Source organism: Leptodactylus fuscus, unplaced genomic scaffold, assembly GCF_031893055.1.
Source record: "Leptodactylus fuscus isolate aLepFus1 unplaced genomic scaffold, aLepFus1.hap2 HAP2_SCAFFOLD_187, whole genome shotgun sequence".
In the NCBI taxonomy this organism is placed as follows: Eukaryota; Metazoa; Chordata; class Amphibia; order Anura; family Leptodactylidae; genus Leptodactylus; species Leptodactylus fuscus.
In genome coordinates, this window is record NW_027440210.1 from 104,018 (window position 1) to 118,639 (window position 14,622).

The following is a 14,622-nucleotide window of genomic DNA, read 5'->3' on the forward strand; positions in this document are numbered from 1 at the left end:
CCTAGTCAGGGTTATGGGGTCCCAGGGTCCTACAGGTAGGTACAAATAGTCAGGGTTATGGGGTCCCAGGGTCCTACAGGTAGGTACAACTAGTCAGGGTTATGGGGTACCAGGGTCCTACAGGTAGATACATCTAGTCAGGGTTATGGGGTCCCAGGGTCCTATAGGTAGGTACACCTAGTCAGGGTTATGGGGTCCCAGGGTCCTACAGGTAGGTACAACTAGTCAGGGTTATGGGGTACCAGGGTCCTACAGGTAGATACACCTAGTCAGGGTTATGGGGTCCCAGGGTCCTACAGGTAGGTACAACTAGTCAGGGTTATGGGGTACCAGGGTCCTACAGGTAGATACACCTAGTCAGGGTTATGGGGTCCCAGGGTCCTACAGGTAGATACATCTAGTCAGGGTTATGGGGTCCCAGGGTCCTACAGGTAGATACATCTAGTCAGGGTTATGGGGTCCCAGGGTCCTATAGGTAGGTACACCTAGTCAGGGTTATAGGGTACCAGGGTCCTACAGGTAGGTACAAATAGTCAGGGTTATGGGGTCTCAGGGTCCTACAGGTAGATACATCTAGTCAGGGTTATGAGGTCCCAGGGTCCTACAGGTAGATACACCTAGTCAGGGTTATGGGGTCCCTGGGTCCTACAGGTAGATACATCTAGTCAGGGTTATGGGGTCCCAGGGTCCTATAGGTAGGTACACCTAGTCAGGGTTATGGGGTCCCAGGGTCCTACAGGTAGATACATCTAGTCAGGGTTATGGGGTCCCAGGGTCCTACAGGTAGATACATCTAGTCAGGGTTATGGGGTCCCAGGGTCCTACAGGTAGATACACCTAGTCAGGGTTATGGGGTCCCAGGGTCCTACAGGTAGATACATCTAGTCAGGGTTATGGGGTCCCAGGGTCCTACAGGTAGATACATCTAGTCAGGGTTATGGGGTCCCAGGGTCCTACAGGTAGGTACACCTAGTCAGGGTTATGGGGTCCCAGGGTCCTACAGGTAGATACATCTAGTCAGGGTTATGGGGTCCCAGGGTCCTACAGGTAGATACATCTAGTCAGGGTTATGGGGTCCCAGGGTCCTACAGGTAGATACATCTAGTCAGGGTTATGGGGTCCCAGGGTCCTACAGGTAGGTACACCTAGTCAGGGTTATGGGGTCCCAGGGTCCTACAGGTAGGTACACCTAGTCAGGGTTATGGGGTCCCAGGGTCCTACAGGTAGATACACCTAGTCAGGGTTATGGGGTCCAAGGGTCCTACAGGTAGATACACCTAGTCAGGGTTATGGGGTCCCTGGGTCCTACAGGTAGGTACATCTAGTCAGGGTTATGGGGTCCCAGGGTCCTACAGGTAGATACATCTAGTCAGGGTTATGGGGTCCCAGGGTCCTACAGGTAGAAACATCTAGTCAGGGTTATGGGGTCCCAGGGTCCTACAGGTAGATACACCTAGTTAGGGTTATGGGGTCCCAGGGTCCTACAGGTAGATACACCTAGTCAGGGTTATGGGGTCCAAGGGTCCTACAGGTAGATACACCTAGTCAGGGTTATGGGGTCCCTGGGTCCTACAGGTAGGTACATCTAGTCAGGGTTATGGGGTCCCAGGGTCCTACAGGTAGGTACATCTAGTCAGGGTTATGGGGTCCCAGGGTCCTACAGGTAGAAACATCTAGTCAGGGTTATGGGGTCCCAGGGTCCTACAGGTAGATACACCTAGTTAGGGTTATGGGGTCCCAGGGTCCTACAGGTAGATACACCTAGTCAGGGTTATGGGGTCCCAGGGTCCTACAGGTAGATACACCTAGTCAGGGTTATGGGGTCCCAGGGTCCTACAGGTAGATACATCTAGTCAGGGTTATGGGGTCCCAGGGTCCTACAGGTAGATACACCTAGTCAGGGTTATGGGGTCCCAGGGTCCTACAGGTAGATACACCTAGTCAGGGTTATGGGGTCCCAGGGTCCTACAGGTAGATACACCTAGTTAGGGTTATGGGGTCCCAGGGTCCTACAGGTAGATACACCTAGTTAGGGTTATGGGGTCCCTGGGTCCTACAGGTAGGTACACCTAGTCAGGGTTATGGGGTCCCAGGGTCCTACAGGTAGATACACCTAGTCAGGGTTATGGGGTCCAAGGGTCCTACAGGTAGATACACCTAGTCAGGGTTATGGGGTCCCTGGGTCCTACAGGTAGGTACATCTAGTCAGGGTTATGGGGTCCCAGGGTCCTACAGGTAGGTACACCTAGTCAGGGTTATGGGGTCCCTGGGTCCTATAGACTCATTGCTTTCTCCTTTAGCTCCAACATGACCCAAGAGGGGAAGGAAATGAAGATCCCTCAGGACGAGAATCAGAACTTTCTGTTTGACATTCAGCTCCCAAATTCCTGCCCTTCTGAGGAGCTGATGGATCCCATCCAGATGTCTGTGGAGGTGATGTCCAGCCACGAGTACACCAGCAGAGACCTGACCTTCTACAGGAGGGACATTGGTGAGTAGGGGAAGTATCCCGACATCCCAAATCTAGCCCTAATACTATGAGACTGGCCCCGATACTATGAGACTGGCCCCGTACTATGAGACTGACCCCGATACTATGAGACTGGCCCCGATACTATGAGACTGGCCCCGATACTATGAGACTGACCCCGATACTATGAGACTGACCCCGATACTATGAGACTGACCCCGATACTATGAGACTGACCCCGATACTATGAGACTGGCCCCGATACTATGAGACTGACCCCGATACTATGAGACTGACCCCGATACTATGAGACTGACCCCGATACTATGAGACTGACCCCGATACTATGAGACTGGCCCCGATACTATGAGACTGGCCCCGATACTATGAGACTGACCCCGATACTATGAGACTGGCCCCGATACTATGAGACTGGCCCCGATACTATGAGACTGGCCCCGATACTATGAGACTAGTCCTAATACTATGAGACTGACCCCGATACTATGAGACTGACCCCGATACTATGAGACTGGCCCCGATACTATGAGACTGGCCCCGATACTATGAGACTGGCCCCGATACTATGAGACTGGCCCCGACACTATGAGACTGGCCCCGATACTATGAGACTGGCCCTGATACTATGAGACTGACCCCGATACTATGAGACTGACCCCGATACTATGAGACTGACCCCGATACTATGAGACTGGCCCCGATACTATGAGACTGGCCCTGATACTATGAGACTGGCCCCGATACTATGAGACTGGCCCTAATACTATGAGACTGGCCCCGATACTATGAGACTGACCCCGATACTATGAGACTGGGCCCGATACTATGAGACTGGCCCCGATACTATGAGACTGGCCCCGATACTATGAGACTGACCCCGATACTATGAGACTGGCCCCGATACTATGAGACTGGCCCTAATACTATGAGACTGACCCCGATACTATGAGACTGGCCCCGATACTATGAGACTGGCCCCGATACTATGAGACTGGCCCCGATACTATGAGACTGGCCCTAATACTATGAGACTGGCCCCGATACTATGAGACTGACCCCGATACTATGAGACTGGCCCTAATACTATGAGACTGGCTCCGATACTATGAGACTGGCCCCGATACTATGAGACTGGCCCCGATACTATGAGACTGGCCCTGATACTATGAGACTAGTCCTAATACTATGAGACTGGCCCCGATACTATAAGACTGGCCCCGATACTATGAGACTGGCCCTAATACTATGAGACTGGCCCCGATACTATAAGACTGGCCCCGATACTATGAGACTGGCCCTAATACTATGAGACTGACCCCGATACTATGAGACTGGGCCCGATACTATGAGACTGGCCCTGATACTATGAGACTGGCCCCGATACTATGAGACTGACCCCGATACTATGAGACTGGCCCTGATACTATGAGACTGGGCCCGATACTATGAGACTGACCCCGATACTATGAGACTGACCCCGATACTATGAGACTGGCCCCGATACTATGAGACTGACCCCGATACTATGAGACTGGCCCTGATACTATGAGACTGGTCCTAATACTATGAGACTGGCCCCGATACTATGAGACTGGCCCCGATCCTATGAGACTGGCCCCGATACTATGAGACTGGCCCCGATCCTATGAGACTGGCCCCGATACTATGAGACTGGCCCTGATACTATGAGACTGGTCCTAATACTATGAGACTGGCTCCGATACTATGAGACTGACCCGATACTATGAGACTGGCCCCGATACTATGAGACTGACCCCGATACTATGAGACTGGCCCCGATACTATGAGACTGGCCCCGATCCTATGAGACTGGCCCCGATACTATGAGACTGGCCCCGATACTATGAGACTGACCCCGATACTATGAGACTGGCCCTGATACTATGAGACTGGTCCTAATACTATGAGACTGGCCCCGATCCTATGAGACTGGCCCCGATACTATGAGACTGGCCCTGATACTATGAGACTGGGCCCGATACTATGAGACTGGCCCCGATACTATGAGACTGGCCCTAATACTATGAGACTGGCCCCGATACTATAAGACTGGCCCCGATACTATGAGACTGGCCCTAATACTATGAGACTGACCCCGATACTATGAGACTGGGCCCGATACTATGAGACTGGCCCTGATACTATGAGACTGGCCCCGATACTATGAGACTGACCCCGATACTATGAGACTGGCCCTGATACTATGAGACTGGGCCCGATACTATGAGACTGACCCCGATACTATGAGACTGACCCCGATACTATGAGACTGGCCCCGATACTATGAGACTGACCCCGATACTATGAGACTGGCCCTGATACTATGAGACTGGTCCTAATACTATGAGACTGGCCCCGATCCTATGAGACTGGCCCCGATACTATGAGACTGGCCCTGATACTATGAGACTGGTCCTAATACTATGAGACTGGCTCCGATACTATGAGACTGACCCGATACTATGAGACTGGCCCCGATACTATGAGACTGACCCCGATACTATGAGACTGGCCCCGATACTATGAGACTGGCCCCGATCCTATGAGACTGGCCCCGATACTATGAGACTGACCCCGATACTATGAGACTGGCCCTGATATTATGAGACTGGTCCTAATACTATGAGACTGGCCCCGATACTATGAGACTGACCCGATACTATGAGACTGGCCCCGATACTATGAGACTGGCCCCGATACTATGAGACTGGCCCCGATACTATGAGACTGGCCCCGATCCTATGAGACTGGCCCCGATCCTATGAGACTGACCCCGATACTATGAGACTGACCCCGATACTATGAGACTGACCCCGATACTATGAGACTGGCCCTGATACTATGAGACTGGCCCCGATACTATGAGACTGACCCCGATACTATGAGACTGGCCCTGATACTATGAGACTGGCCCCGATACTATGAGACTGACCCCGATACTATGAGACTGGCCCTGATACTATGAGACTGGGCCCGATACTATGAGACTGACCCCGATACTATGAGACTGACCCCGATACTATGAGACTGGCCCCGATACTATGAGACTGACCCCGATACTATGAGACTGGCCCCGATACTATGAGACTGGTCCTAATACTATGAGACTGGCCCCGATCCTATGAGACTGGCCCCGATACTATGAGACTGACCCCGATACTATGAGACTGGCCCTGATACTATGAGACTGGTCCTAATACTATGAGACTGGCCCCGATACTATGAGACTGACCCGATACTATGAGACTGGCCCCGATACTATGAGACTGACCCCGATACTATGAGACTGGCCCCGATACTATGAGACTGGCCCCGATCCTATGAGACTGGCCCCGATCCTATGAGACTGACCCCGATACTATGAGACTGACCCCGATACTATGAGACTGACCCCGATACTATGAGACTGGCCCCGATACTATGAGACTGGCCCCGATACTATGAGACTGGCCCCGATACTATGAGACTGGCCCCGATACTATGAGACTGGCCCTAATACTATGAGACTGGCCCCGATACTATGAGACTGACCCCGATACTATGAGACTGGCCCTAATACTATGAGACTGGCCCCGATACTATGAGACTGACCCCGATACTATGAGACTGGCCCTAATACTATGAGACTGGCCCCGATCCTATGAGACTGACCCCGATACTATGAGACTGACCCCGATACTATGAGACTGGCCCCGATCCTATGAGACTGGCCCTAATACTATGAGACTGGGCCCGTACTATGAGACTGACCCCGATACTATGAGACTGACCCCGATACTATGAGACTGACCCCGATACTATGAGACTGGCCCTAATACTATGAGACTGGGCCCGTACTATGAGACTGACCCCGATACTATGAGACTGACCCCGATACTATGAGACTGGCCCCGATACTATGAGACTGACCCCGATACTATGAGACTGACCCCGATACTATGAGACTGGCCCCGATACTATGAGACTGGCCCCGATACTATGAGACTGGCCCCGATACTATGAGACTGGCCCTGATACTATGAGACTGACCCTGATACTATGAGACTGGCCCTAATACTATGAGACTGGCCCCGATACTATGAGACTGGCCCCGATACTATAAGACTGACCCCGATACTATGAGACTGACCCCGATACTATGAGACTGACCCCGATACTATGAGACTGGCCCTAATACTATGAGACTGGGCCCGTACTATGAGACTGACCCCGATACTATGAGACTGACCCCGATACTATGAGACTGACCCCGATACTATGAGACTGGCCCCGATACTATAAGACTGACCCCGATACTATGAGACTGACCCCGATACTATGAGACTGACCCCGATACTATGAGACTGGCCCTAATACTATGAGACTGGGCCCGTACTATGAGACTGACCCCGATACTATGAGACTGACCCCGATACTATGAGACTGGTCCTAATACTATGAGACTGGCCCCGATCCTATGAGACTGGCCCCGATCCTATGAGACTGGTCCTAATACTATGAGACTGGCCCCGATACTATGAGACTGACCCCGATACTATGAGACTGACCCCGATACTATGAGACTGGCCCTGATACTATGAGACTAGTCCTAATACTATGAGACTGGCCCTAATACTATGAGACTGGCCCCGATACTATGAGACTGGCCCTAATACTATGAGACTGGCCCCGATACTATGAGACTGGCCCCGATACTATGAGACTGGCCCCGATACTATGAGACTGGCCCTGATACTATGAGACTGGCCCCGATAGTATGAGACTAGCCCCGATACTATGAGACTGACCCCGATACTATGAGACTGGCCCCGATACTATGAGACTGACCCCGATACTATGAGACTGGCCCCGATACTATGAGACTGACCCCGATACTATGAGACTGGCCCTGATACTATGAGACTGGCCCTGATACTATGAGACTGGCCCCGATACTATGAGACTGGCCCCGATACTATGAGACTGACCCCGATACTATGAGACTGGCCCCGATACTATGAGACTGGTCCTAATACTATGAGACTGGCCCCGATCCTATGAGACTGGCCCCGATACTATGAGACTGGGCTCGTACTATGAGACTGACCCTGATACTATGAGACTGGCCCTAATACTATGAGACTGACCCCGATACTATGAGACTGACCCGATACTATGAGACTGGCCCCGATACTATGAGACTGGCCCTGATACTATGAGACTGACCCCGATACTATGAGACTGGCCCCGATACTATGAGACTGACCCCGATACTATGAGACTGGCCCTGATACTATGAGACTGGGCCCGATACTATGAGACTGGCCCCGATACTATGAGACTGGCCCTAATACTATGAGACTGGCCCCGATACTATAAGACTGGCCCCGATACTATGAGACTGGCCCTAATACTATGAGACTGACCCCGATACTATGAGACTGGGCCCGATACTATGAGACTGGCCCTGATACTATGAGACTGGCCCCGATACTATGAGACTGACCCCGATACTATGAGACTGGCCCTGATACTATGAGACTGGGCCCGATACTATGAGACTGACCCCGATACTATGAGACTGACCCCGATACTATGAGACTGGCCCCGATACTATGAGACTGACCCCGATACTATGAGACTGGCCCTGATACTATGAGACTGGTCCTAATACTATGAGACTGGCCCCGATCCTATGAGACTGGCCCCGATACTATGAGACTGGCCCTGATACTATGAGACTGGCTCCGATACTATGAGACTGACCCGATACTATGAGACTGGCCCCGATACTATGAGACTGACCCCGATACTATGAGACTGGCCCCGATACTATGAGACTGGCCCCGATCCTATGAGACTGGCCCCGATACTATGAGACTGACCCCGATACTATGAGACTGGCCCTGATATTATGAGACTGGTCCTAATACTATGAGACTGGCCCCGATACTATGAGACTGACCCGATACTATGAGACTGGCCCCGATACTATGAGACTGGCCCCGATACTATGAGACTGGCCCCGATACTATGAGACTGGCCCCGATCCTATGAGACTGACCCCGATACTATGAGACTGACCCCGATACTATGAGACTGACCCCGATACTATGAGACTGGCCCTGATACTATGAGACTGGCCCCGATACTATGAGACTGACCCCGATACTATGAGACTGGCCCTGATACTATGAGACTGGCCCCGATACTATGAGACTGACCCCGATACTATGAGACTGGCCCTGATACTATGAGACTGGGCCCGATACTATGAGACTGACCCCGATACTATGAGACTGACCCCGATACTATGAGACTGGCCCCGATACTATGAGACTGACCCCGATACTATGAGACTGGCCCCGATACTATGAGACTGGTCCCGATACTATGAGACTGGCCCCGATCCTATGAGACTGGCCCCGATCCTATGAGACTGACCCCGATACTATGAGACTGACCCCGATACTATGAGACTGGCCCCGATACTATGAGACTGGCCCCGATCCTATGAGACTGGCCCCGATCCTATGAGACTGACCCCGATACTATGAGACTGACCCCGATACTATGAGACTGACCCCGATACTATGAGACTGGCCCCGATACTATGAGACTGGCCCCGATACTATGAGACTGGCCCCGATACTATGAGACTGGCCCCGATACTATGAGACTGGCCCTAATACTATGAGACTGGCCCCGATACTATGAGACTGACCCCGATACTATGAGACTGGCCCTAATACTATGAGACTGGCCCCGATCCTATGAGACTGACCCCGATACTATGAGACTGACCCCGATACTATGAGACTGGCCCCGATCCTATGAGACTGGCCCTAATACTATGAGACTGGGCCCGTACTATGAGACTGACCCCGATACTATGAGACTGACCCCGATACTATGAGACTGACCCCGATACTATGAGACTGGCCCTAATACTATGAGACTGGGCCCGTACTATGAGACTGACCCCGATACTATGAGACTGACCCCGATACTATGAGACTGGCCCCGATACTATGAGACTGACCCCGATACTATGAGACTGACCCCGATACTATGAGACTGGCCCCGATACTATGAGACTGGCCCCGATACTATGAGACTGGCCCCGATACTATGAGACTGGCCCTGATACTATGAGACTGACCCTGATACTATGAGACTGGCCCTAATACTATGAGACTGGCCCCGATACTATGAGACTGGCCCCGATACTATAAGACTGACCCCGATACTATGAGACTGACCCCGATACTATGAGACTGACCCCGATACTATGAGACTGGCCCTAATACTATGAGACTGGGCCCGTACTATGAGACTGACCCCGATACTATGAGACTGACCCCGATACTATGAGACTGACCCCGATACTATGAGACTGGCCCCGATACTATAAGACTGACCCCGATACTATGAGACTGACCCCGATACTATGAGACTGACCCCGATACTATGAGACTGGCCCTAATACTATGAGACTGGGCCCGTACTATGAGACTGACCCCGATACTATGAGACTGACCCCGATACTATGAGACTGGTCCTAATACTATGAGACTGGCCCCGATCCTATGAGACTGGCCCCGATCCTATGAGACTGGTCCTAATACTATGAGACTGGCCCCGATACTATGAGACTGACCCCGATACTATGAGACTGACCCCGATACTATGAGACTGGCCCTGATACTATGAGACTAGTCCTAATACTATGAGACTGGCCCTAATACTATGAGACTGGCCCCGATACTATGAGACTGGCCCTAATACTATGAGACTGGCCCCGATACTATGAGACTGGCCCCGATACTATGAGACTGGCCCCGATACTATGAGACTGGCCCTGATACTATGAGACTGGCCCCGATAGTATGAGACTAGCCCCGATACTATGAGACTGACCCCGATACTATGAGACTGGCCCCGATACTATGAGACTGACCCCGATACTATGAGACTGGCCCCGATACTATGAGACTGACCCCGATACTATGAGACTGGCCCTGATACTATGAGACTGGCCCTGATACTATGAGACTGGCCCCGATACTATGAGACTGGCCCCGATACTATGAGACTGACCCCGATACTATGAGACTGGCCCTGATACTATGAGACTGGTCCTAATACTATGAGACTGGCCCCGATCCTATGAGACTGGCCCCGATACTATGAGACTGGGCTCGTACTATGAGACTGACCCTGATACTATGAGACTGGCCCTAATACTATGAGACTGACCCCGATACTATGAGACTGACCCGATACTATGAGACTGGCCCCGATACTATGAGACTGGCCCTGATACTATGAGACTGACCCCGATACTATGAGACTGGCCCTAATACTATGAGACTGGCCCTGATACTATGAGACTGGCCCCGATACTATGAGACTGGCCCCGATACTATGAGACTGGCCCTAATACTATGAGACTGGCCCCGATACTATGAGACTGGCCCCGATACTATGAGACTGACCCCGATACTATGAGACTGGCCCCGATACTATGAGACTGACCCCGATACTATGAGACTGGCCCCGATACTATGAGACTGGCCCTAATACTATGAGACTGGCCCCGATACTATGAGACTGGCCCCGATACTATGAGACTGGCCCTGATACTATGAGACTGGCCCCGATACTATGAGACTGGCCCCGATACTATGAGACTGACCCCGATACTATGAGACTGACCCCAATACTATGAGACTGACCCCGATACTATGAGACTGACCCCGATACTATGAGACTGGCCCCGATACTATGAGACTGGCCCCGATACTATGAGACTGGCCCCGATACTATGAGACTGGGCCCGTACTATGAGACTGACCCCGATACTATGAGACTGACCCCGATACTATGAGACTGGCCCTGATACTATGAGACTGGCCCTGATACTATGAGACTGACCCTGATACTATGAGACTGGCCCCGATACTATGAGACTGGCCCCGATACTATGAGACTGGCCCCGATACTATGAGACTGGCCCCGATACTATGAGACTGGCCCCGATACTATGAGACTGGCCCCGATACTATGAGACTGGCCCCGATACTATGAGACTGGCCCCGATACTATGAGACTGGGCCCGTACTATGAGACTGACCCCGATACTATGAGACTGACCCCGATACTATGAGACTGGCCCTGATACTATGAGACTGGCCCTAATACTATGAGACTGACCCCGATACTATGAGACTGGCCCCGATACTATGAGACTGGCCCCGATACTATGAGACTGGCCCCGATACTATGAGACTGGCCCCGATACTATGAGACTGGCCCCGATACTATGAGACTGGCCCTGATACTATGAGACTGACCCCGATACTATGAGACTGACCCCGATACTATGAGACTGGCCCCGATACTATGAGACTGGCCCTAATACTATGAGACTGGCCCCGATACTATGAGACTGGCCCCGATACTATGAGACTGACCCCGATACTATGAGACTGGCCCCGATACTATGAGACTGGCCCCGATACTATGAGACTGACCCCGATACTATGAGACTGACCCCGATACTATGAGACTGGCCCCGTACTATGAGACTGACCCCGATACTATGAGACTGACCCCGATACTATGAGACTGGCCCTGATACTATGAGACTGGCCCCGATACTATGAGACTGACCCCGATACTATGAGACTGACCCCGATACTATGAGACTGACCCCAATACTATGAGACTGACCCCGGTACTATGAGACTGGCCCCGATACTATGAGACTGGCCCTGATACTATGAGACTGGTCCTAATACTATGAGACTGGCCCCGATCCTATGAGACTGGCCCTGATACTATGAGACTGACCCCGATACTATGAGACTGGCCCTGATACTATGAGACTGGTCCTAATACTATGAGACTGGCCCCGATCCTATGAGACTGGCCCCGATACTATGAGACTGACCCCGATACTATGAGACTGGCCCCGATACTATGAGACTGGCCCCGATCCTATGAGACTGGCCCCGATCCTATGAGACTGACCCCGATACTATGAGACTGACCCCGATACTATGAGACTGACCCCGATACTATGAGACTGGCCCTGATACTATGAGACTGGCCCCGTACTATGAGACTGACCCCGATACTATGAGACTGGCCCTAATACTATGAGACTGGCCCCGATACTATGAGACTGACCCCGATACTATGAGACTGGCCCTGATACTATGAGACTGGCCCCGATACTATGAGACTGACCCCGATACTATAAGACTGGCCCCGATACTATGAGACTGGGCCCGTACTATGAGACTGACCCCGATACTATGAGACTGGCCCTGATACTATGAGACTGGGCCCGTACTATGAGACTGACCCCGATACTATGAGACTGACCCCGATACTATGAGACTGGCCCTGATACTATGAGACTGGCCCTAATACTATGAGACTGACCCCGATACTATGAGACTGGCCCCGATACTATGAGACTGACCCGATACTATGAGACTGGCCCCGATACTATGAGACTGGCCCCGATACTATGAGACTGACCCCGATACTATGAGACTAGCCCTAATACTATGAGACTGGTCCTAATACTATGAGACTGGCCCCGATACTATGAGACTGACCCCGATACTATAAGACTGACCCCGATACTATGAGACTGGCCCCGATACTATGAGACTAGTCCTAATACTATGAGACTGGCCCTAATACTATGAGACTGGCCCTAATACTATGAGACTGGCCCTAATACTATGAGACTGACCCCGATACTATGAGACTGGCCCCGATACTATAAGACTGGCCCTAATACTATGAGACTGGCCCCGATACTATGAGACTGACCCCGATACTATGAGACTGGCCCTGATACTATGAGACTGGCCCCGATACTATGAGACTGACCCCAATACTATGAGACTGGCCCCGATACTATGAGACTGGTCCTAATACTATGAGACTGGCCCTAATACTATGAGACTGGCCCTAATACTATGAGACTAGTCCTAATACTATGAGACTGGCCCTAATACTATGAGACTGGCCCCGATACTATGAGACTGGCCCCGATACTATGAGACTGGCCCTAATACTATGAGACTGGCCCCGATACTATGAGACTGGCCCTGATACTATGAGACTGGCCCTAATACTATGAGACTGACCCCGATACTATGAGACTGACCCCGATACTATGAGACTGGCCCCGATACTATGAGACTGACCCCGATACTATGAGACTGCCCCGATACTATGAGACTGGCCCCGATACTATGAGACTGGCCCCGATACTATGAGACTGGCCCTAATACTATGAGACTAGTCCTAATACTATGAGACTGGCCCCGATACTATGAGACTGGCCCCGTACTATGAGACTGGCCCCGTACTATGAGACTGGCCCCGATACTATAAGACTGACCCCGATACTATGAGACTGGCCCCGATACTATGAGACTGGCCCCGATCCTATGAGACTGACCCCGATACTATGAGACTGGCCCCGATACTATGAGACTGGCCCCGATACTATGAGACTGGCCCCGATACTATGAGACTGACCCCGATACTATGAGACTGACCCCGATACTATGAGACTGGCCCTGATACTATGAGACTGGTCCTAATACTATGAGACTGGCCCCGATACTATGAGACTGGCCCCGATACTATGAGACTGGCCCCGATACTATGAGACTGGCCCCGATACTATGAGACTGACCCGATACTATGAGACTGGCCCCGATACTATGAGACTGGCCCCGATACTATGAGACTGGCCCCGATCCTATGAGACTGGCCCCGATACTATGAGACTGACCCCGATACTATGAGACTGGCCCCGATACTATGAGACTGGCCCCGATACTATGAGACTAGTCCTAATACTATGAGACTGGCCCCGATACTATGAGACTGACCCCGATACTATGAGACTAGTCCTAATACTATGAGACTGACCCCGATACTATGAGACTGGCCCCGATACTATGAGACTGGCCCCGATCCTATGAGACTGACCCCAATACTATGAGACTGACCCCGATCCTATGAGACTGACCCCAATACTATGAGACTGGCCCCGATACTATGAGACTGGCCCTGATACTATGAGACTGACCCCA

The 14,622-nt window shown here is 51.6% G+C and overlaps 1 protein-coding gene across 1 annotated transcript in view; it reads left to right on the top strand.

Annotated features, from left to right (window-relative positions):
• The window catches only part of LOC142187317 (interleukin-12 subunit beta-like), a 61,943-nt gene that overhangs the window by 24,426 nt on the left and 22,895 nt on the right, over positions 1–14,622 (top strand). The window contains exon 4 of the mRNA XM_075261541.1: positions 2,301–2,491. Coding sequence (XP_075117642.1) covers positions 2,301–2,491 — 191 coding nt within the window. The remainder of the gene's footprint in view (positions 1–2,300; positions 2,492–14,622) is intronic.